The following is a 24,628-nucleotide window of genomic DNA, read 5'->3' as shown; positions in this document are numbered from 1 at the left end:
ACTGAATATTGAATTGAACACATGTTGGATTAAATTTTTCTGACTTGAAAGGTTTCCAAGCACTCGAAACCCAAAAGCAGATGTGCACTGGAGAGTCATGGGTAAGATCAGTGTGGACTGTAAATAGAGTAGCGGCAGGGGTTTCAGCATCTGCTGTCTGCGACATGCCTAGTTAGACTCAAACTGTATGAATACACCAGTGCAAACGGCTGGTGTTCATTCAAAATCCAGGAACATCTGCCATGATTTAGAGAGCAAGAATATCTGTGTTTTTGAGGTGGGGAGACGCCCACTGACAAAACCCTGAGCTGCAGAAAAGCACCTCACATCATCACTAGGCCAAAAAGTCACTCGAGTTATTTTTAAAAGAATAATGATAGAGACTGGATAGAGCATCAAATGCATGTATCAAACCTGGGGGTCATCTTGTTCCTCCATGCTGTACTGTGCTCCACCAGGCCCTTCGTTCACTTTGTCCCCGAGCAGGAACCCCAGTCGCGTCATCAGTGTGTTGGCGGCCTCGTCTACAGACGGAGGAGGACCCAGTTCTTGGCTTTCGTCCCCTAAGAGAGTAAAAAAGAGAGTTTATAAAGTAGGAAGCCATTTAAAGGCTGTTGAAGGCATAATCTAAAGCTAATGTCATACAGCATTAAGAGGATAAAATATGAAAATATGATAAAAAAAAAAAATAAAAATAAATAAAAAAAATCACACCAAACAATTTTTATGTCAATATCTCAGCTAAGCATGCATATATATATATATATATATATATATATATATATATATATATATATATATATATATATATATATATATATATATATATGTCTGAACCAAATTCAGTTATCGGCTGATATCAGTGATTTTTTTTTTTTTTTTTTTTTTTTTCATTTTCCAGATAAAAATATATAATAATTTAATTTATTGGCTATATAAATAATATTCATAAATAAAATTATCATCATCTGTTATCCAGAATTTCAATACAGGTACTAATGCAAACCCGACATTAGTTAATCAAAAACACAGTAAAACAGCAATATTTTTTTTTAATATTATTCCAAATCAAAATTAACTTTTCTATTTGAATATATTTTCAAATGTAATTTATTCCTGAGATGCAAAGCTGAATTTTCAGCATCATTACTCCAGTCACATGATCCTTCAGAAATCATTCTAATATGATGATTTGCTGCTCAAGAAACATTTTGTATTATTATCAAGGGCTGAAAACATTTGTGCTGCTTAATACATTTGTGGAAACGTGGAAAAAAAATCCCAAGGATTCTTGGATAAATACAAAGTTTGAAAACATTTATTTGAAATATAATCTTTATGTACAGTGGCTACAATGGAATAATTAGGTGTAATTATGTATTTGGTATTGCCAAAATTGTGTTGGCAGGAAATGTAAAGACTGTGTACATCTAAGCAATTCTGGCATTCAGAGAAATTGCTTTCTATGACTTCACCACAATAATGGAATTCTTATGATTCTTAGAATTCCACATTGTCCAATGTTCAATACAACTAGGCGGTCATTAACAAATCCAGACTCTATGCTGCATACCTGTGGTCTCATCCGAATTTCAGTCTCAACTTTTAGTCCCATTCCAATGCAAATCATATATCTTTTGAAAACACAGCAGATAAGGACATGTAAACCATCTCACACTTCCAAACTCACTGTTGTGAATTAGCAGTGAGATAAGGCCAAAACCCCGAAAGACTGTAAAACACCCCATCACACCACTAAACTAACAATCCTTATCAGAAGGATGTCTGGGTGTCGTAACGTTTCTTGAACCGCGAGTGCAGATGAAGCGTCTGTGCCTGTGCGTTCACAATCCCAGTCAAAGGCTGATCGCTAGACTTCAAAAGAAGAGCTGTCCCATGGTGGCTAAATCCACAGTGAGGAGAGCTTTTTCAGGATTAGTTTTTTCCCCAATGCCTTTTAGCTCTCACCATCAGAACAGAGCCAAAGAGAACCGACTGCAAAACAAACAGTCTTTCCCAGAAATACCGGGCGAGTCGCCTCACCTCTAAGGCACATGCTCGTTTTACTGTCAAACCTGTCCTCAGAGACTCGAAATATTCTCAGATAAACCAAAGCCTCAGGCAGCAGCGGCTCTGCACAGCAGCTACGGTTAGCTTTTAAGTTGTCCTAAATAAAAAATTAACACAATAGATGCTACAGCTAAATATGCTAATTCAGTCAAAGCATATGCTACAAATGGCCATCTATGCCTCAAAACCTTTAATGACCTGAACACCTAAGCCTTTTTAGGCTTTTCAATATGCACATTTGGGCATATATATAGGCTATTTTACAATGGCTTCAAAATTCACTCGGACAAACAGATATAAAAGAATAAAATGCTACAGCTAATTGTGCTAATCAGGCACAGCATCTATAGGTCAAAGGCTGTGCCTTAAATTAAGTTGGCCACTTACAGTATTTTTGGGCAACACAGAAGCATTTTAATCTCTGATTATAAAGTTCAATGGCACTTATGATGCCCCAATGATATTGTTAACAAAAAAGAAAACTAGTAAAAAGATATTTTTGTTAATTGAAATAAAACTGAAAATATATATACATACATACAAACACACACACACACACACACACACAAACACACATATATATGTATGTATCTATGTATGTATGTTTTCAGATTTATTTCAATTAACAAAAATGTCTTTAAAAGTTTTCGTAAAAAGGCAACTATATATATATATATATATATATATATATATATATATATATATATATATATATATATATATATATATATATATATATATATATATATATAAAGAAAGAAACAAAACAAGAAACAAACAAAATCACATAAAATTGCTAAAAAAAAGAATTAAAATGAAAGCTGAAAATATAAAAATAAAAGCTAATTCAAAATATTAATAAAACTAAAATAGTACATAAATAATACCAAAATAACATTGTGAGGATGGAAGTAAATGTTTTTTTCTAAGATATTTCAATTTCAGCATTTGGAAAATTATGAAATATTATTAAGGTGCCGTTCGTACAACACAGTGTACAGTCAACAAAGTAAAGCTAATGACTCTAATGCAAATTATTTATTTATTTATTACATGTCAAGTAGGAATAAATCATACAGGTTTTGTACAAGTGATGCATTCATTGGTACTACAAAACAAGCGCTTGTCACAATTTTTTTTTGCCAACTTGCACATTTTGTTTATGAAGGTCACCGTCTATGTAGCCACCGTTTAAAGCTGTGCAGAGAACAATACTTTTTCCAGACAATATAACCAAGCCTACAAATTGGTTTCCTGTTTTGAATCTCACGTATCTATAATACAGGAGTCGACACATGGGAATCTGTTCGGTGGTGCAGTTGCAACACAAAAATGTTGTCATGGCAACTATGGATTTGCTAAAGGTTGTGCTGAAGCATTTGTCTCTTTGATTCATTCTACACCCGAACATTCCTCTTATATTTTTCCTCTCGTTGCTCTGTACCTCCGGCAGGATGTATGTCACTTGTGACAGCATGTAATAAAGTTCAGAAGCCCACTAATGACACCAGCAGGAGCTGGAATAGCACAATGGTGGAAACTTCTGTTCATTACAAGAATAAAGTCTGTGAGGTTTGTTTTTCTTATGCTCTCTTTTTATTCTTTCGACTCACAATGTCATCCGTTTAAGAAAGCGCTGTGCCCACAGATTAAAAAAAGAAAGACCATTCTAAACTGATGATTCACAAACTTGTCAGAATCTGTGGTTTAAAGGAAGGCCTGAGGACGCAAGTACAAGAAAACATTCAAAAACGTTCACATATTTGTGGACCACACACATATCTGAAGGCATAACATAAACAATCATACACACGTACTCATGTATGACAATCTCACAGCTAAAAAAGGGCAGCTTTCACACATCAGTGCACTTCTGTACGAGTGATGATAAACTATCTGATGCTCACACAGGCTGCAGGGGGTTGAAGACATGTGTCATCAACGGGGAGTCGCACTATGGTTATATTTATAAAGAAAAAAATAAATTTTTTACAACCAATTTACAACCAACAGGTTTATTATAGCTGGGATCAGATAGGGATCTTATCCCACAAATCTATTCAGCTTTGGACTAGAAGTCTGACAACTGCCTTCCACACCACCAGTACCATTAAAGCTGCAGTAGGTAACTTTTGTAAAAATGTATTTTTTACATATTTGTTAAACCTGTCATTATGTCCTGACAGTAGAATATGAGACAGATAATCTGTGAAAAAAAAAAATCAAGCTCCTCTGGCTCCTCCCAGTGGTCCTATTGCCATTTGCAGAAATACACCGCTCCCGGTAAGAAACAACCAATCAGAGCCAGGAGGAGTGTCTTAGCAGTGTCAATCAAGCTCGCGTGCGCGCTGATCACACCCCTCTCATGCACAGCGCCAGCGCGTACAGGTGTTCAAATTCAAGATTACCGGTGTGCCGCAGCTTTGCTTATGGCGGACAAACAATCCAAACTGCCAATTCCTCGAGTGGCACCTGCTCATAAAATAAAGACGGGTAAACGGAAAAAGACAGATGACGATGATAAAAAGCCAAAAAGAAAGAATTAGATAGAGCCCGAAATAAAACGAGGGTAAATATCGGAGCGGCTTTTCCAAGATGGAGGGAGCTACGTGTCCTGAAAGGATTAAAAACCGATGCAGAGTTAGCCACATTTCTGCTTGACAAGTAAGTATCCCTGCTTGATTTGTTTCATCTTTTAAGAACTACACAACTAAGATAATTTCAAAACAGGCCTGCCCGTCCCCTGCCTGATGCTTCCTCTTCTCCCCGCCCGTTGACTCCTCGAAGTCGCTGTGGGTGTGAATTCCTCGTCGGAGCCCATTGACTCGGCGTCAAAACTCTAGCCGCATAACATACAGATAAAATGTCACGCACTGTGCAAAGCAACTATTGAAACCTACTAATTCACTGGCTTGTCATGTTGCTGAAATAATGTACTAGCAAACCTTATTTAGCATTACATATCGATAGAATATTTACTTGCATACTGTAACGTTAGTTTACCGTTATATTGTCTTACTAGCTATTTATTACTTATAGAAATAGTGCAACGTCATATAGTTACATTACATGTATTGCAAAATACGTATTGTTTTGAGGACCAAGTTTGTAGTCAAAGTATGGGCAGGCCATGGTCATTGTAAATCATATTGTTGAGGTTTCATCCCTACCAGTGAATGTTCCATAACTGTTTATCCGCCGTCATCGGTGGCCCTGCTTGCTTACTAGCCTGCGCGTTCACGGCAGGCTCCGTTGTGATGGGGGAGGAGCTGTGGAGGGAGGGCTTTAGCGCAGTAGAGAGAAAGGGGGAGTGACCTGTGAGTTGTGCTTGTTCAAATTTTCAGGCTAAGTCAACGTTTTCTAAAAACTCCCTACTGCAGCTTTAAGCACAGTTAAATAACCATGAAAACAACATGAAAATTAATCATAAATACTGTTCAGTAACCAAAAAAGCTAATGATGCAAATAATAAATAATATATATATTTTTTTATGTACACAAAGATATTTTTGATGTTATAAGCCCGAACGTCGGCTCAGTATTGTTCACGTGAGCAGCACGACGCAGGCGTGTGATGCTGACACAGGAGCCGGACAATAATGAGTCGACGTTCTGACATAGTACACAGAAGAGCTGCACTGTGCTTAAAACATAAACAGCGTTTGAGAATGACAGGGAAGAGAAGAAATTGTTGAATAAAGTAGTTATTTTTGTGCACAAAAAGTATTCTTGTCGTTTCACAACATTAAGGTTGAACCACTGCAGTCACGGTGACAGTTTTGACGACGTTTTTACTACTTTTCTGGACATTGAATGTCGTAATTTTGTTGCTTTCTATGGGGAATTAAAAAAAAACCCTTTTGGATTTCAACTAAAATATCTTAATTTGTATTCTGAAGATGAACGAAGGTCTTACGGGTTTGGAACGACAAGAGGGTGGGTATGACAGAAATTTCATTTTTGGGTGAACTAACCCTTTAAAAACAAACAAACCTGAGGGTTCAGTCTGCTATTCAAAATGACAAAACCAATGACATCACCACAAACCTCAGATGTTTAAATCGCATGTCTCATCTCTAACACCCCCATGGGAGTCGTTTAAATTTTCACTCTGTAACTCCACCACAGAGCAACAAATTCAGCTCCGCTTCCTGTTTCGGACCCCCCTGGGGAAGCACGGTCCCACGGGAAAGCGTGCTGTTTGTGCTTTCACAAGAGCAAAAAAACATCAGCATTGCAGGGGTTTAAACATTGTTGTTGCCTCCTGTAAAATCCACAGACTTGCAGCAGAGGTTATAGGAATGAACATGCTGATTGGTCCAGTGACAAAAGGTATGATTTATACAGTCCTTGATATGCACCGCTGGGCTTTTAAAATCAGAGCAGAAATCAGTGCTGTATAAAGGCAATCAATGACACATGGCTTCTAACTAAACCACACATGCAAAAAGCTGCTTGCGTAGCAGAGAATGTAACACTCAGCAAAAAAAGGGGAGGAAAAACAGAATCGTTGAACTTCTAATAGCAGGGTTGCAGTTAGTGAAGCAAGGCACATTTAAACTAATAATTCAAATATCATTCCATTGCATCTGACACAGGGTTTCCTACACTTGCAAAGGGCTGCATACTGCCCCACTCAACTGCAGGGAAGCCTAGCATAACAGTACTGCAGTTAGCCACAATGGAGCTCTTTCTTAAACACGCATTACAGATCATCCTGGATAATATTACTCTGTCACTAAATTGTATTTATTTATTTATAAAGTACATGTAAATGTGGTATGAGCTCAGGTTATGCTAGGTTGTGATGTTAGAGTGTTCTGGGTAGTTGTTAGCATGTTGCTATGGTGACTGACAGACAGACAGATAGATAACAGATATGATAGAACGACAGACAGACAGACAGACACAGATGATAGACAGACAGATAGATAACAGATATAATGATAGAACGCTAGACAGACAGAACAATAGATAGATGATAGAACAACAGACAGACAGATAGATGATAGAATGACAATAATAGACAGACAATAGAATAACAGAATAATAGACAGACAGACAGACAGATAGATAGACAGATAGACAGATAGATAGATAGATAGATAGATAGATAGATAGATAGATAGATAGATAGATAGATAGATAGATAGACAGACAGACAGACAGACAGACAGACAGACAGACAGACAGATATAATGATAGAATGCTAGACAGACAGAACAATGGATAGACAATAGAATGACAGACAGACAGACACAGATGATAGACAGATAGATAACAGATAATAATGATAGAACGACAGACAGATAGATAGATGATAGAATGACAATAATAGACAGAGACGATAGAATAACAGAATAATAGACAGACAGACAGACAGACAGAGACAGACAGACAGATAGATAGATAGACAGACAGACAGACAGATATAATGATAGAATGCTAGACAGACAGAACAATGGATAGACAATAGAACGACAGAATAACAGACAGACAGACAGATAACATATGACAGAACGCTAGACAGACAGAAGGATAGACAGACAGAGAACGATAGATAGAGATAGACAGACAGACGATAAAACAACAGACAGACAGACAGACAGACAGATACTGTAGATAGAATGACAGAATAATACAGACAGAACAACAGACAGATAGACAGATAGAACGACAGAATGACAGACAGACGATAGAACGACAGACACACAGATAGATAGACAGAACGACAGAATAATAGATAGACAGACTGATAGCAGATCTAATGATGATAGAATGCTAGACAGACAGAGCAATAGATAGACGATAGAACGATAGACAGATAGATAGATGATAGAATGACAATAATAGACAGACAATAGAATGACAAAATAATACAGACAGAAATAGACGATAGATAGATAGATAGATAGATAGATAGATAGATAGATAGATAGATAGATAGACAGATAGATAGATGATAGAATGACAATAATAGACAGACGATAGAATGACAAAATAATACAGACAGAAATAGACGATAGATAGATAGATAGATAGATAGATAGATAGATAGATAGATAGATAGGACGACAGATAGATAGATAGATAGATAGAATGTTAGACAGACAGAACAATGGATAGACAATAGAACAAGAATAATAGACAGATGATAGAACAACAGAGACAGATAACATATGATAGAACGCTAGACAGACAAAAGGATAGACAGAGAAAGATAGATAGAGATAGACAGACAGAATATAGAACAACAGACAGACAGACAGACAGACAGACGATAGAATGACAGAATAATAGACAGACAGACAGAACAACAGACAGATAGACAGATGACAGAATGACAGACAGACGATAGAACGACAGATAGATAGATAGATAGATAGATAGATAGATAGATAGATAGATAGATAGATAGATAGATAGACAGAATAACAGACAGAGAAACAGATGATAGAACAATAGACGATATAATGACAGAATAATAGACAGACAGACAGACAGATACATAACAGATATAATGATAGAACACTAGACAGACAGAACAATGGATAGACGATAGAACAACAGACAGACAGAAGAACGACAGAATAATAGATAGACAGATTGATAGCAGATCTAATGATGATAGAACGCTAGACAGACAGACAGATAGATATTTTATAACTATAGCACAAATGGTGCAAAAGTATATTACATAGAATTAGGGGGTTAAAAAAGGGACAGAGAGAAACAGAAAGAGAGAGACACCAAGCACAATTGGATGGGCTGAATTACATTTGCCCGCAAGCAATGCTGCTCCAACAAAGTCTATGTCCGAAAATAACATCCCAAAGCTGGTTTGAGTTAACCAAGCAAAGCTCCAAAGCTCACAGGGAGGAGAAGACGGCTGCACGATGACAGGGTGGCTGTCTGAACAGGGCGGCAAGCAACTAACAAGCCAAGCACCAAGCTGCGGACCGGCTGTGCTGGCGGTTTGGAAATAGAAGGCACAAGAAAAAAAAAAGAACAACAAAGGGCCTCGCAAACAAACTCTTGGCTAAATAAATAGGCTAGAGAAAAGGCTGGTCTGTCATTGTGAGACATTTTAAGCATGAAAAATGCAGTGTCAAATCAGTGGAAACACTTTCCAGAATTTAAGTGGCCTGCTAACCCACACTGGTCTCCAGATCCTCTTGTATTACTGTGGCATTGAAATCAATCAGATTTTCTTTGTATTACCTATAAAGCCCTTTTACCTGGTCAGTCCTAAACCACATTTGATGATGAAAATTCATGTCATAAATAGACTGTTTCAGTGCAGACTGAAACCTGAACACTGTCCTAAAATTAAACAGCTGTAAAATTATAAGATTCAACAATGGCCTTGTTCAAACAGGCAGAAAAAAAATGCAACGTCTTTGCCCACAGTATATCACTCAAATCATCTTTCTTTTTCCTGTTTCTGAACTGGAGAAACATAAATGAAAGTCTGATACAAATCAAGTCAACTGAAATATGATTAAAATATTTTGTATGAATGTACCTCGGTTTGAACAATATCTTCAATTTTCGTTCTTTTTTTTTCTCTCTTTTTTTTTTTTAAATCTACCCCGCCGTGACAGGAGCAATAAACATTTATTATGCACTGCAAAAAATGACTTCTTAATAAGTTTTTAATTAGTCTTTTTTTACTTTTTCTCATTAAGATATATAAAAATCATTAAACAAGATAAATTTACATGAGAAGTAAGACTGCATAAGATATTAAGACTTTTCAGAGAATGCTAGTGTATTTTTCACTTGTTTTTAACTTAAAAATTGAAAAGGAGACTCACTCAAGGAGACTCTTGAAAAGGATAATTCACCCACTCTCATAATACTGTTCCAAAACTGTATGACTTACTTTCTTCTGTGAAACATAAAAAGATATTTTGAGAACCAAAACTGTTTGGTTACCAACATTCTTCAAAATTTCTTCTCTTGTGTTCCGCAGAATAAATTTAGTCTGGTTTAGAATGTCATGAGGGTGAGTAAAAGGAGAGAATTTTCATTTTTGGGTGAACTATCCCCAGTGGATAAGAAGAAGAAGAAAAGAAGAAGAAGAAGAAGAAGAAGAAAAAAGCATTCTCTGAAAACAAGGCTTGTACAGTGTTGCTTCTCAAATGGATTAATTTTATAGATTGTTTAAATATTATCTGGAAAATAACATTTATGCATTTGGCAGACACTTTTATCCAAAGAGACTTACACTGCATTCGGGGTCACATATCAGTTCATTAATTCCAAGGAATCTGAACCCATGACCTTGGTGTTGCTACTGTTTGAGCTACATGAATGGAAGACCAAAATATGAGGTAAACTGATAATACAACAAAAATACGATTTAAGTAGACTAACACCCTTTCCTGTTTCTTAATATATTCAGATTTGTATACCTCCCTCATGAAAAACACAATGCATGATGAAACATTGCTAAAGGTGAGCTGATGAGTTAGTGTTGTTACAATGTCAACCAATGCGGATGTGCTAGCAAAAAGGGCTAAATTTCCCCTGCAGTGTGAACAAAACCAATGTGACCACAACAAGGTAAGTGGTACTGATGATGACGACTGCCATCTGAAGGCCACGGTCGGGCCCATCAGTCATCACTCTCGCTCTAGACCAACTCAAACCATTCACACCCTGACCATGCATACATCTCATCTACTCTGAAATCTCTTCTAATCGAGACAGATTACACCCCAGGTGGGTCTCCAGTCCATTTCCATCATTCTAATTGACACTCAGCCTGCATGAGAGTGCGGCGTTTCCATGCATCACAGCTAAAGAGTCGACACGTGCGTTATTGCTGGATGGAATGAGCATTTCAATCGTCCTCTTGCGACATCAGAACCATCTCAGTCAAGCTTCCCCTCAACAACCTTTTCTTCATCTCCATCTCACCTTTTTCTTCTTTACGGTCCTCCTCTTCTTCTTGTTCTTGTTCTTCTTCTTCATCATCATTGTCGTCTTGTTCTTCTTCCTCATTCTCATCCTCACCTTCCTCATCATTTTCAACTTCTTCCACCCAAACTTCCTCTCCGTATACCTCTCTCTGTACATCTCTTTCATCTCCAACGATACCTTGTGCACCTCTGGGACTGGTGCAGCATCCTGACTGCAGCAGGGACTGATCGGACAGGCTCAGACTGGACGTACAGGCCCGAGATGTACAGCAGAAGTGAGACATCCATTGCCTGAGGAGCGAAGAGGTCCGACTCGGTCGAGTCGCCCCTAGGCTGGTTCGTCCTGTGCGGTCGTACGGACGAGACCGCTTCCTCCTCTGCCACGTGCATCTGGCCCTCGTTCCGGCACACGCCTTCCTGACCGTCGAAGCTAAATCCATAATCCAAACAAGCAGTTTTCCCTGCTTACAGCTGGTGTCCAGCTCCACAGGAGAACGGTGAGAAGGTAGAGTTCGATCTGTTCGTTTTGGGGTCCATGCAGTCGCAAGGACTGAGGGGAAAATGAGCACCCTGCTTCTTTTCTCCTTCAGAACAGTCTGTGGCTGTAAGTGAATGGGGAGGAGAGGACTTTGACGGCGGTTTGGTTGCTCTGCTGAGCTTCAGAAAAACCGCTGGCTCAAGCTTTAACAGGAACCATGAGGAGTCTGAAGAGTCGTAGTCCAAACACCACAAAAGGAGGGAGGGAGGGAGCGAGCAAGAGCAGCAAGAAACCACTAAACCCATCGCTCTGTGTTCCCTGCTCAGCGCAGTTAAAAATGTTGGAAGGGCATGTGTCGCATGCACACACGCAAGGCCTGCACAAACAGAGAATGAAAAACTGTTGAATGAGAGTGCCTCGGGTTAGACTTACCAGTCCAGGGCATATCCAGGTCAAGAGTCCCAGCCAAGCCAGGAGTGTTTTTGAAGAAACCCAGCTTCTGGTTTCCAAAGGAAAGGTTCCCCTTTTCACTAGAGTACATGTACAGACTGTAACGTCATTAACATCTTCAGAGCCAGAGATAAGAGACGGTCAGGACGACCCCAAAACAAACAGAGAGGAGAAAAAGTGACGGGCATGGGGCGAAGCAGAAAAACAGATGGTAGTGCTTAACGAAGTGTGCAAGGCTGGGGGTCGGATTACGCTGTTGTTGGTCACAGGCACGGGGCTGCTAAAACCAAAGGGGCCGGGGGTCGCTCATCTCTGACCCTTATGGCCCCGAGAGATGTATTCAGTTGGGGGTGAGAGTGTTTGGTCCAAACAGGTCACGTTTCACTATAATCCCAAGATGCTCAATCCATCATTTCTGTCTTAGGTGGCCTCCACTACAAACCAGATACTCTATCTATAACCGCAATTGACTCTAAAATTAAGATTTAAACTCTAGATTTTACTAAGCCTCATCCATACATTTTCTTCAAGAACAACAGTACACCATGCTTCCTTTTTGTATGAAAATTGTTGTTTAGTGAACACAAAACTTTTATTTTACTGCTACCAATTGTGTAAAAAAGGAAAGGGTTTCTGGGTCAGCCAGTCTATTGAGAAACAGAGCTTGTACAAAGACCAAATTTACATTCAGGGGATGATGTTGCGGGTAAAACTACAGCTGCTATGCAGACACAACAGAGAACACAACATCAAAACAATGCAGTGAGTTTTAAGAGCAGATGTGTTGATGTGGTTAAAATGAGGTTTCATACTCCGCCACGTCTCATAGCCTTGATTTTGAATCCCTGAAGGGCAAATACATTAAGGAAAAAAAAAAAAAAAAATGAGACAATTGACAAATGCTACTGTTCTTTTTTCAAAAATGAACCGAGTGAGGAGCTAACAGAGTGCTTACAATACTGTGTGACGAGTTCAACTATTGAAACAGTACTGACTTCCTAACCTACATGACACAACTACAACACTTCCTACTGATTTCCTGTGACAGAAACCCTGAGAGAACACTGAAAAATGACATGTGGTACATAGAGAAAGGCAGACTTCCCACGTCTTCCAAAAAAAAAAAAAAAACACAAACACATTTTATGAGAACAGTGATGCTCTGGATTCTGGCATCTTCTGTGAAACTATCTTGCCAAATCAAGTGTGAGTCTGGACAGAGGGGAGCTATTTGAGTAACACTTTTGTATATAACCCAGGAAACAACAATTGAAAACCGGAAAAGAGACAATGATACAGTCATCTAACTCCCGAATCTATAATTTGAGCATTACAAATTAAGAAAAACTAGACTGGGTAAACCCAGCCTGATCTGCCGGCGATTTGATTTCGCCCGGCAACTGTGGTCTGGAAACCCGTACATTAATTTCTGCTGCATGTGTTACACTTTTGCGGGAACCAATCACAGACTGGCTTATCCACCTTGCTCGCTATTGGTGGGTAGAGAGCTCTTTCTATGGCTCTGGGCGGGTGTAACACGATGACATCTCTCGCACGACCGTCAATCCAATTCCTTTTAACCTCTCAATGATGCTAAATGACTTCTTTAGTTTAGCAAACAAATCGCTCGACTGGGTGTAAATACCACTCACTTTCATGTTTTTTTGCACAACCTGCAAAAATCGCTCGCTGCCATTGCTGCTTCTGCAAACTGCAGATCAATGCTATAAACCAATACAAACTAAACCTGTCTGGAGTTTTCGCATCGCTCTGCAAAAGTACGTCACCCGGATCGTTGATCTCATTGGTTGAAGGACTATCCAATTGTGTGAATAATGCTCGTTGATCACGCCTCTTGTGCAGTAGAAAATACATAGCAAACTCCCCAGACCAATGTTCAATTTTAAATTGAGCTTGGTTTGGTGATAGCCAGACAAAAGAAAAACACCACTTGGTTTTGTCAAATTTTTGGATTCAGAGTCACATTAAGTCACATAATTGTCTAACATGTCTAACATAGAGTTTCATGAAAACTCTGTCATCATAATCTCTTCCACATGCCGTATGACTTTATTTCTTCTGTGGAACACTATAGAAAATATTGTGAAGAATGATCCTCGAAAGTATGTTGCAAATAACCTAGAATATTCCTTTAAATACAATTTTAAAAACTCAAAAATCTTACATCTAGGCCTGTCAGTGTTACTAAATAAACACCAGATCACAATTAGATCAAATAATCAAAAAATATTTTAGATATCCAAAATCTTTGTGCACTTTATCTTCCAGTCACATTTTTTTCATTCAAGGAATTTTAAGCAAAGATTAAAAAGCCACAAATTTTCAAGTGTCCCTCACTCCAGTGTGAGAAGTGAGAGGGTTATGTGAACATTGCAAAAAAAATTCCTTTAGGACATTTTTATAAAGGAAAAATACTAGTCAATGCTTCAGAAATACAGCAGTAGGTACATTTAGAAAGTAATGATGTGTAAGGAAGAAAAAAATAAGGGTTTCCTCAACAGTCCAGTGCCATCTGTTGGATTTGCACAAGATAATAATAAGAGCACACACACCAATTGTTTAAATGATCACATGTGCTAATAACCCTCATATGAGAATATACTAACATTTATTCTTTTCTTTTTATTTTGTCTATTTGAGACTGAGTAGGTTGAGGAAGTCTTGGCACATAAGAAGTGATAACCCACGTCAGCAAAGGTGTGAAAGATTTCATGGCAGCACCGGAAAGTGATGAGCGTTGTATTTTAAAGATATGCCTACGATTAACAGTCAGCCTCCCACATGGACAGGCCTCAAGATGACAGATCTTCAGCGATCTGTTACTAATATAATGGCAGTGCTTCTCCAGGCCAGCTCATGCTGTCATATACAGTTTCTCATTCCCCAGCACCAGAACTGCCAGGACACCTGCTAATAATACAGGAAACCCAACACTCATTCACAGGGAAACACCATTAGGTGATCCCAATGTAGACAGAGGATTCTATGCTGGGATTGGCTGAGGTGACGGAATGTTCATTGTGATGTTGTATAATATAATTTTGCCATTTTTGCACAGTGAATTTAGACTCCTTATTTCAAATACATGTTGAATAGAGACCAATGCATGACTGGCGAGCTCAATCTTGAGCAAATATAGTCAAAAAGCACACATTTCCTGTTGAGCTGCTGACTGATGCCTACTTGGTTTTGATCCGAAGTGCTCAGCAGTGGCTTCAAAGATTAAACACGGTTTATTTTCTGAGGCATGAGAGACAAACTGAAAAAAAAAAAAAAAAAAAATTCAGAGGTTTTAAATGCATTTTCCTTGCTATTTTTCACAACATCATATATAAAATAAATGTGTACTACCATGTCATATAACTCTTACATTGACATATTTAGCATTTACTTTAATTAAGGATTGTATTAAAAATTCACTGATTGTAAGATCCATCTACTGAAACGTAGTCACAGTCAAGCAAAATCTAACAAAATAACTGATTTATTTAATCAATAATCTATTAAAAATATTGTGTTAATATAAGTGTTGCTAACAATTTCTGAATATAAAACTAACTAAAATAAAATAAAATAAAAACAAAACTGGTTTGTGGAGGTGAGACATCATGGTTGTGACACAGAAAACAAGACAATTACCTAAAATCATAAATAAAAATATTACATTATATTATAAAAATAAATAAAAAATTTGTGAAATGATAATATGTTTTTATAAATAATTCAAAATTAATGTATTATTATTATTATTATTATTATTATTATTATTATTAATTTATGATCTGAGGACAGGTAAGTAACTCAATTAAAAAAAAAAAAAAAAAAGAGAAGGAATAAATTATTTTCAAAATGAAAATGTTTTTTTTTTTTTTTTTTTTTTTTTCCCATTCTAAAAGGGAGGTAAAAACAAGTTGTTTCATGTCTCAAAAATATAGTAAGAAAAAAAATGAGCTGAAGAAATGAACAGAATCATCATAGGATAGCGAGGACAGACTGTTATTTTAGAGCTGTGAGAACTAAACTCTGAATGACAGAGTTTCCCTTGGGCTGCATTCTGAGGCAGTTTACACCATTCTTCTGCAGAAAACCTGTCAAAACCACGCATTCACAATTTTTTTTTCTTGTGATATTAACACATTAGGAAATGTATATCCAAGAATCATCACCTGAGGAAGTTAACAAGCTAATGCAATCACCAAGAGCAAAATAATCATAAACACTACTCAACATAAACAACAAGAAACAAGCCATGCCACAGCAGTGATGATAATTATATAGGAAACCACTCTCTCAGAACATTATTAAACCGCAAGAGGTGGAAACTCACACCTGGATGCAATGCATTTTAACATTACAATCAAACATCTCTCACACACTTGCTTAAGTGTAGAAGCTTTGTGTTATGGTTCTGATACAAAACACAACAGCTGGTCAGTCCACGCTCCTAACACCCATCAGAACTCATCCGTCACGACTTGTATGCTGTGATTTTCATTTTAACGAGGAGTGACAGCTCATTTATGTCCCCCGTGATAAAGTGGCACAAGGGAGCGAAAGGCAGCCGACAACAGGACATCCTCAAAAGATGCTGGTAAGTTATGTAAAGCGTTGCTCTGGAGACCGGAGCAATTTAGACTGTTCACAGTTGCTATGATTAGTTCCTATGTGGATGTTTTAAGTGCAATGTGTTTCTGCAGGACAATAACACATATCTGAGACTCATGTTCCACATTCATTTGTCAAGCACCTTTTGGTGCGAAGAAAGACTCCTAAAATTTCATGATCCAGAAAAACATTCGAAAACACAGTAAAATGAAATCACTATTCATGAATGAAATTCATGTACCACATAAATGCATAAATACACAGCCCTATATGGACTCCTGATGCTCTAAACTACAGGCCGTGACACACCAAGCTGACGTCAAAAAACTAGCGGCGACTAGTGTAAACTGTGTTTTCTGCGTCTGTGTGTTAAAAAAAAAAAAAAAAAAATAATTAAAAGTCTATATCTCAGGTATAAAAAGTCTATTTGTCATTCAAAAAGGTCAACCGAGACTAGGATGGCTCATGTTGTAAAATATTCGCACAATGGAATGCTCAGTTAAGATGACATAAAATAAAACAGACTTGCTTGACTCGCTTTCATTACTTTCACTTTTATTCTTGTGCACGGACTCATTTGATAAACTGAACAGCCTATCAGAGTGATCTCTCTCACCGACGGCCCGATGCCGATTCAACATGTTGAATCAGTCAAACTGTCGCAGACGTGAGGCCAACTACAGCTGGTGTGTCACAGCCCTGAAGCATTTCAATGAAGAAAATGCAGTCAAGAATTCATCAGGATCTTTTTATATGGCTATAAATTATCTGAAAAAAGCATATTATATATATATATATATATATATATATATATATATATATATATATATATATATATATATATATATATATATATATATATATATATACATATACAAACACACACACAGACACAACTGCTCAAAAGTTTGGGATTGGTAAGATTTTTAATGTTTTTAAAAGAAGTTTCGTCTTCTCACCAAGGGTGCATTTACTTAATTAAAAATACAGTAAACAGTAATATTGTGAAATATTATTACAATTTAAAATATTTTAAAATGTAATTTATTCTTTTGTTGCCAAAGCTGAATTTTCAGCATCATTACTCCAGTCTTCAGTGTCACATGATCCTTCAGAAATAATTCTAATATGCTGATTTGCTGCTCAAGAAACATTTAATGTGTACAATTGTACAAAATATTTGTGTACAATATTTTTTTCAGGATTATTTGATGAATAGAAAGTTCAAAAGAACAGTGTTTATCTGCAATCTAATCTTTGTAACATTATAAATGTCTTTACTGCCACTTTTGATTGATTTAATGCATCCTTGCTGAATAAAAGTATTCATTTCTTTAATTTCTTTTCAAAAAAATAAAAATAAAATTCTTACTGACCCCAAACTTTTGAACGGTAGTGTATAATGCTACAGAAGCTTTGTATTTCAGATAAATGCTGTTCTTTTGAACTTTCTATTCATCAAGGAATCCTGAAAAAAAAGTACACAACTGTTTTCAACATTGATAATAATAACAAATATTTCTTGAGGAACTAATCATCATTTTAGGATGATTTCTGAAGGATCATGTGACACTGAAGACTGGAGAAATGATGCTGAAAATTCAGCTTTGCATCACAGGAATAAATTACATTGTCAAATATATTCAAATAGAAAACAGTTATTTTAAATTGTAATAATTTTTCACAATATTACTGTTTTTACTGTATTTTTAATTAAATAAATTAAGCCTTGGTGAGCATATTATATATATATATATATATATATATATATATATATATATATATATATATATATATTATATATATATATATATATATATATATATATATATATATATATATATATATATATATATCATTCATAATCTGTAGCACCAAAGCTTAATACTTAGGTTAGGAGTTTGTTCAAACTTCAAGAATGAGCAATAGAAACAGTGATGCTTGACAAAACGAGTGTAACCGAACACAAAAGAGAACAAGTGTAAGTGATAATCAGAGAAAGAATATTGGCAAGGTGCTCACCGTTTTCATCCAAAAACAGATCTCTCCTCTCTTCCTTACAAACAGATAAATCCAAATTGTCATGTTCTCTCAATTTCAAGCAAACTCCTGCTGATCTGAAGCATCTACTCTAGTGATCTTGAGAAACTGATACTCGAGATGAGGGAAGAGGTGACAGGAGAGATTTTGTGGGAGGAGGAGGAGGAGCAAAAGAGAAGGATGGTTGGAATAGGGATGGAGAGATACAGTATGAGAGACAGAGAGAGAGGAAAAAAGGCAGACAATTGCGCAGGTGGAAGACACAGTGTCACCTGGGACAGGAAACGAGGAGGTGTCACTCTTCCAATTATATCCCACGCCTGCGGCCCCCCAGGCCGCTTAAACACCAGGTTATTTTCAGCCTGCAGAGGAGAGGTGCCACAAGAAGAGGGAGAGAGTGGGAAAGATCGAGTGAGAGTGACGAGGACAACACTGCTTAAGAGCCCAGGGAAACGCGTCACTCATTCAGAGATGCTGTTGTCATGACGAGCGGGTGCTTAACGACGCAAAGGTGGCGGAGTCACACCATATGAGATACTAAAACCCATATACATGCTACCTTCTCCATATGTTCATTTTGTATAATATGGTAATCTTTGGGAATTCCTTGAGACCCTCTTGAGATCAGTTTGTGGACTGCTCTGAATTGATTAAGAGTGGCTCAATAACCACAAGATTCACACAACAGCCGATCAGAAAAGCCCAAAAGACATACAAGCTCATTTGAATATGAAGCGCACACACAAACACACTAAGCCAGAGCAGCTTATTAACACACTGAGTGTCAAAGTCAGCACATACACACTGCATAATCATCTTTCACACTCTATCCCTTCTTACTGCCATATGTCCCAGTCATAGGTATAATTTTCATGCAGCACACATCCGCCCACCCACCCACCCATCCATCCACCCACCCACCCACCCATCCATCCATCCATCCATCCATCCACACACTCATCCATTCAATCTTCCATCCCCTTATTCCAACATCCATCCACTAATGTATCCATTCATCTACACTACCATTCAAAAGTTGGGGATTGGTAAGATTTTTTTCTTAAGATAAGAAGTGTCTTATGCCTCCCGAAGCTACATTTATTTGATCCAAAAAAAAAAAAAAAAAAAAAAAAAAACCAGTAAAAACAGGAATATTGTAAAATATTACAATTTAAAAGAAACTTTTCTATTTTAAAATGTAATTTATTCCTGTGAATTTTCATCATCATTACTCCAGTCTTCAGTGTCACATGATCCTTCAGAAATCAATCTAATATGCTGATTTGATGCTCAGGAAACAAATCAACATTATAAAAGTCTTTACTGACACTTTTGATCATTTTAAAGTGTTAGTGACAAACAGAAGTTAAAAAAATCCTATTACTGATCAAAAGCTTTTGAACAATAGTGTATTCACTCACTCATCCATCAATCCTTTTGCTCACTCATTCATCTATTCATCCAAAAATCTATTGACTGATTCAATCATCCATTCATCCCATCAATCCATCCATTCATTCATTTACACATCCATTCATCCATTAATTCCCTAATTCATCTATCCATGCACTTATTCTTTCATCCACCCATCCATCACTTCATCAACCCATTCATCTGCTGGACGTGAACACGGTTATCTCACTTAATATGAAATAGGAAGACAAGAAATTAGATGGGAGGAAAAATTACACCAATGCTTTTGCGTTCTCTCACAAATGTTTTGCGTTTCCAAAGAAACTTTGAATTCGCTCACAAACTTTTGTGTTCTTTGCAAGAGAATGCAAAGTTTCTATGGGGAATGCAAAAGTTTTGTGAAGGAAACGCAAAGAGTGTCTCTCTGGAAACACAAAACTTATATTATTTATATATACAGTACAGTCCAAAAGTTTGGAACCACTAAGATTTTTAATGTTTTTAAAAGAAGTTTCGTCTGCTCACCAAGGCTACATTTATTTAATTAAAAATACAGTAAAAAACAGTAATATTGTGAAATATTATTACAATTTAAAATAACTGTGTACTATTTAAATATATTTGACAAAGTAATTTATTCCTGTGATGCAAAGCTGAATTTTCAGCATAATTACTCCAGTCTTCAGTGTCACATGATCCTTCAGAAATCATTCAAATATGATGATTTGCTGCTCAATAAACATTTATGATTATTTTCAATGTTGAAAACAGTTGTGTACTTTTTTTCAGGATTCCTTGATGAATAGAAAATTCAAAAGAACAGCATTTATCTGAAATACAAAGCTTGTGTAGCATTATACACTACCGTTCAAAAGTTTGGGGTCAGTAAGAATTTTTATTTTTATGAGAGAAAATGAAAGAAATTAATACTTTTATTCAGCAAGGATGCATTAAATCAATCAAAAGTGGCAGTAAAGACATTTATAATGTTACAAAAGATTAGATTTCAGATAAACACTGCTCTTTTGAACTTTCTATTCATCAAATAATCCTGAAAAAAAATATTGTACACAAATATTTTGTACAATTGTACACATTAAATGTTTCTTGAGCAGCAGATCAGCATATTAGAATGATTTCTGAAGGATCATGTGACACTGAAGACTGGAGTAATGATGCTGAAAATTCAGCTTTGCATCACAGGAATAAATAACTTTGTGAAATATATTCAAATAGAAAACAGTTATTTTAAATTGTAATAATATTTCACAATATTACTGTTTTTTACTGTATTTTTAATTAAATAAATGTAGCCTTGGTGAGCAGACGAAACTTCTTTTAAAAACATTAAAAATCTTAGTGGTTCCAAACTTTTGGACTGTACTGTATATATTCCTCTTTTTTCCATCACCATGTCCCTTTAGGGGGTTCTGTATGGTTAGAACTAACTAGAAAAATGCATTAACAGATTGGACCAACACATATTAAAGACATCGCAAAGGTCACATCCTTTATGCATTATATGAGGCTTTTGAAGGGCAAGTATGTGTGTGCATGTTTACCTGTACGCAATTAAAAACTCTCAGAATGCTGGTGATTACTGTAATTGCACTGGTTAATATGGCTGGGGAGGTCAAAGGTCATTGTTCAGTCACTGGAACGGAAGCAGTTGCTGGGCTGTGATTGCCATCATTAGGGTGGAAATGTAGCCTCCAGTTCCAGGAACTCATTCTGACCAAAAAGGGGGTGGGGGACGAAAAATCCCTGAAATGTTTCAACTGGAGAATAACTCCAATGTGGGTTACCAAGACTATCCATCTGGACTGCCACGTGATCATGTGAGCCGAGGCTCCCTCCAGCTCCATGACCATCAGTAATTGCAGCTTAAGTCATTCAAGACAAAGACACTAGATTTTATCTTAAGCCCATTAAACTGCACAGCACAAGCGTGGGGTACTTTGTGGGGAAAAAAAAGACTTGAGAGCGTGAATAATGAAAGCATATGTAAGATCAGGACGGCTGTGCAAACACACAGACTCATCAGTATTCTCAATGAAATAAGAGCAAACCTCTAATAGCCAGCACAAATCTAACGGACAAGAATTCAGTTTTATCCCTCCGCATTTTTACTCAACCTCATTTTTGTTCCAAAGCTGTATGCTCCAATATATGGATTATAGTAATATCCTGGTCCCTTTTTTAATATAATGAACATGAACTGGGACTGGGGTTTTCATGCTCCGAAATAACAAAAAAGCATCAAAGTAAAATACAACATGTATACTACAGTATATTCTATATAGTCTTCTAAAATAGTTTTGTGAGAAGAACAGACTGAAATGTAAGTCATTTTTGAACTTGAAATTTTAAAATGGAAGTCAATGGGCACCAGTGTCAATGATTTACAATGGTTAACAGTCTTTTTTTCAATGAATAGCATATAAATTTAGCACAGAGCACTGTCGTATCACAGATGACTTACATAGCAATATAGCAACTGATATGCTACTCATACAAACAATTTTTGTGATGCTTTTGCATTCTTTTTGAAGCTTGAAAAGGTCTGGTTCCCTATTATTGTAACTGCAAAGAAAAGAGTAATCAGTACATTATTCAAAATTTTAGGGTGACATTATTAGGGTAACTATTCCAATAAATTTGGCTAATATGGTTGGTGGAATAACATAAGTGGTAACAATTTATTTTAGGGTTCAATTCTCACTTTTAACTAATTGCTTATTAGCTTGCATATTACTAGTATATTGGTTGTTTATTAGTACTTATAAAACAGTTAGTTCCTGTCCTTGATTCTGATTGGTCAATAGCCGAGTTTTATCAATTGAGCAAGTTTTTATAAGTGTTTTTTCAAGAGATCAATTGAGTGAGTTTATTACTTGCATTCAGATTTAGCATTTTCCTTCAGGTCATTCATATGTTCATAATAAAAAAATCTGTTTAAATGTCCGATGTATTATCTTGTCCTTTTAACAGTTAAGGGGTTTTCCTGTGACTGACAGCACTAGTCAAAGCATTTGTCAGTTGCGGGTCACAACAATTCAGTCTTTTCAATATAAAAGTCTTCACTACTGACTGACACACTCATAAAGACAGTCTTTGCTGCCATCTAATGGCGTAATAATGTAACTTCTGTTACTGTTCACGGTCAGGGACTATTTTTTCTGGCGGAAGGAAGGCTTTCAGTCAAAGTTTACTTCATGAATGTTGCATTGATACATATTTTTGGCTTTAATATTTGTATTGTGTGGTAACCTTTTTATAAAAGCAATAAGGTACTTGAGGCTAGTGTTGTATTCACTTTGCGTCGTGCCTAATAACGCCCTTCAGCCATGACTTATTCGCGATACAGCACAGCCTCACATATTAATGCCTTTCTCTGCATGACCTTAGTCTACATACTTTAATCCTACCAATTACCTAAATTTAAACACTACAAAAACTACCTTACTAACTGTTAATAAGCAGTAAATTAGGAGTTAATTGAGGCAAAAGTTGTACTTAATAGTGAATACGTGCTCCCTATACTGAAGTGTTACCACACAAGTTATACAGTATGTAAGTAGATACTGTACTGTATACTCAGCAGGCAGGTGAAACACATCCAGTGCTTTTTGGCTAAAATCAAATATTACATGAAAATTATTGTGGGAGGAAAATGAACAGTAAGCCAATGTTCTGTGTAGCAAAGGGCTGGACGAACATTACAGGACACGGAAAGAGAAGGAAATCACACTCTCCGTGCTGTCCTGCTTCCAGGAGAGTGTGGCTGAAAACAAGTCATTGTGTTTGGACGGAGCTTCCGCAGACAGGCTGGCCTGGACGCGCACGGTGGAACAACTCGGAAATGATAAAAGCAGGAAAAACAATGCGTGGACGGAAAATCCACTGGCGGTGGTCCAAGCTCATGGGGGGAGATGGAACAGCCGGGGAGGTTAAAGAGAGGATACAAACAAGAATTTGAACTCAGTTCACCGAGTAATTCCTATTTCTGATCTTTCACCACTTTAGAATAGAGCAGGAAACAGGAGGACAGGAAACAATGAAAGAGAGAGAGAGAGAGAGAGAGAGACGACAAAAAGGAGTGGGGGAAAAAAAAGTGTTACAGTAGGTGTGCTAACTACTAAACCAGACTGCAAGGGGTATATAATATACAGATATTGTATAAAATAAGATATTTATATTTAACCTTGTTTAATATTTCTATCAGCCTTTATTCATCATAAGAGACAACACAAAGCTGCAACTGCTTTCAGCTTGTAGTCTGTTTGAAAAAAGTGTTGCTGAGCTACCACTAACAGCATCCGCTGAAAACAACATGATGCTCTCAGAGGATGCGATTAGCATTTCTGAAACATTAACGGGGCACTAATAATCCTTCAGCTGAACTACTTCTCCACAGAGAAAAAAGGCAACTCAAGGAGGAAAAGAATATAATTAGTGCACCCTTGTGGCTGTTAACAGAAGTGCAGTGTCAATGATTAGGAATTAAGAGCACAAAAGCATTACAACTGCTGAAGTATGGTCCTTAAAAATGATTATATGTATACACACACACACCTTCTGAAATTAAAACGTTAACAAGGATGCGTTAAATTGAAGTGACAAT

At 36.8% G+C, this 24,628-nt stretch overlaps 1 protein-coding gene across 6 annotated transcripts in view; it reads right to left on the bottom strand.

Moving 5' to 3' along the window:
- tanc2a (tetratricopeptide repeat, ankyrin repeat and coiled-coil containing 2a) overlaps positions 1-24,628 on the bottom strand; it is a 173,275-nt gene that overhangs the window by 39,055 nt on the left and 109,592 nt on the right. For 4 of the 6 annotated variants that reach the window (XM_048197802.1, XM_048197794.1, XM_048197811.1 and 1 more), the window contains one exon: positions 415-563. In XM_048197802.1, the coding sequence (XP_048053759.1) occupies positions 415-563 (149 nt within the window). Of the gene's footprint in view, positions 1-414; positions 564-10,995; positions 11,705-18,573; positions 18,696-24,628 lie in introns of those variants that run through there. The other 2 variants (XM_048197830.1, XM_048197785.1) reach the window with 2 other exon arrangements.

This window comes from Megalobrama amblycephala, linkage group LG1 (genome assembly GCF_018812025.1).
Source record: "Megalobrama amblycephala isolate DHTTF-2021 linkage group LG1, ASM1881202v1, whole genome shotgun sequence".
Taxonomy (NCBI): Eukaryota; Metazoa; Chordata; class Actinopteri; order Cypriniformes; family Xenocyprididae; genus Megalobrama; species Megalobrama amblycephala.
Note: the sequence above shows the minus strand (reverse complement) of the source record. Positions and strands in the feature narration are given on the sequence as shown.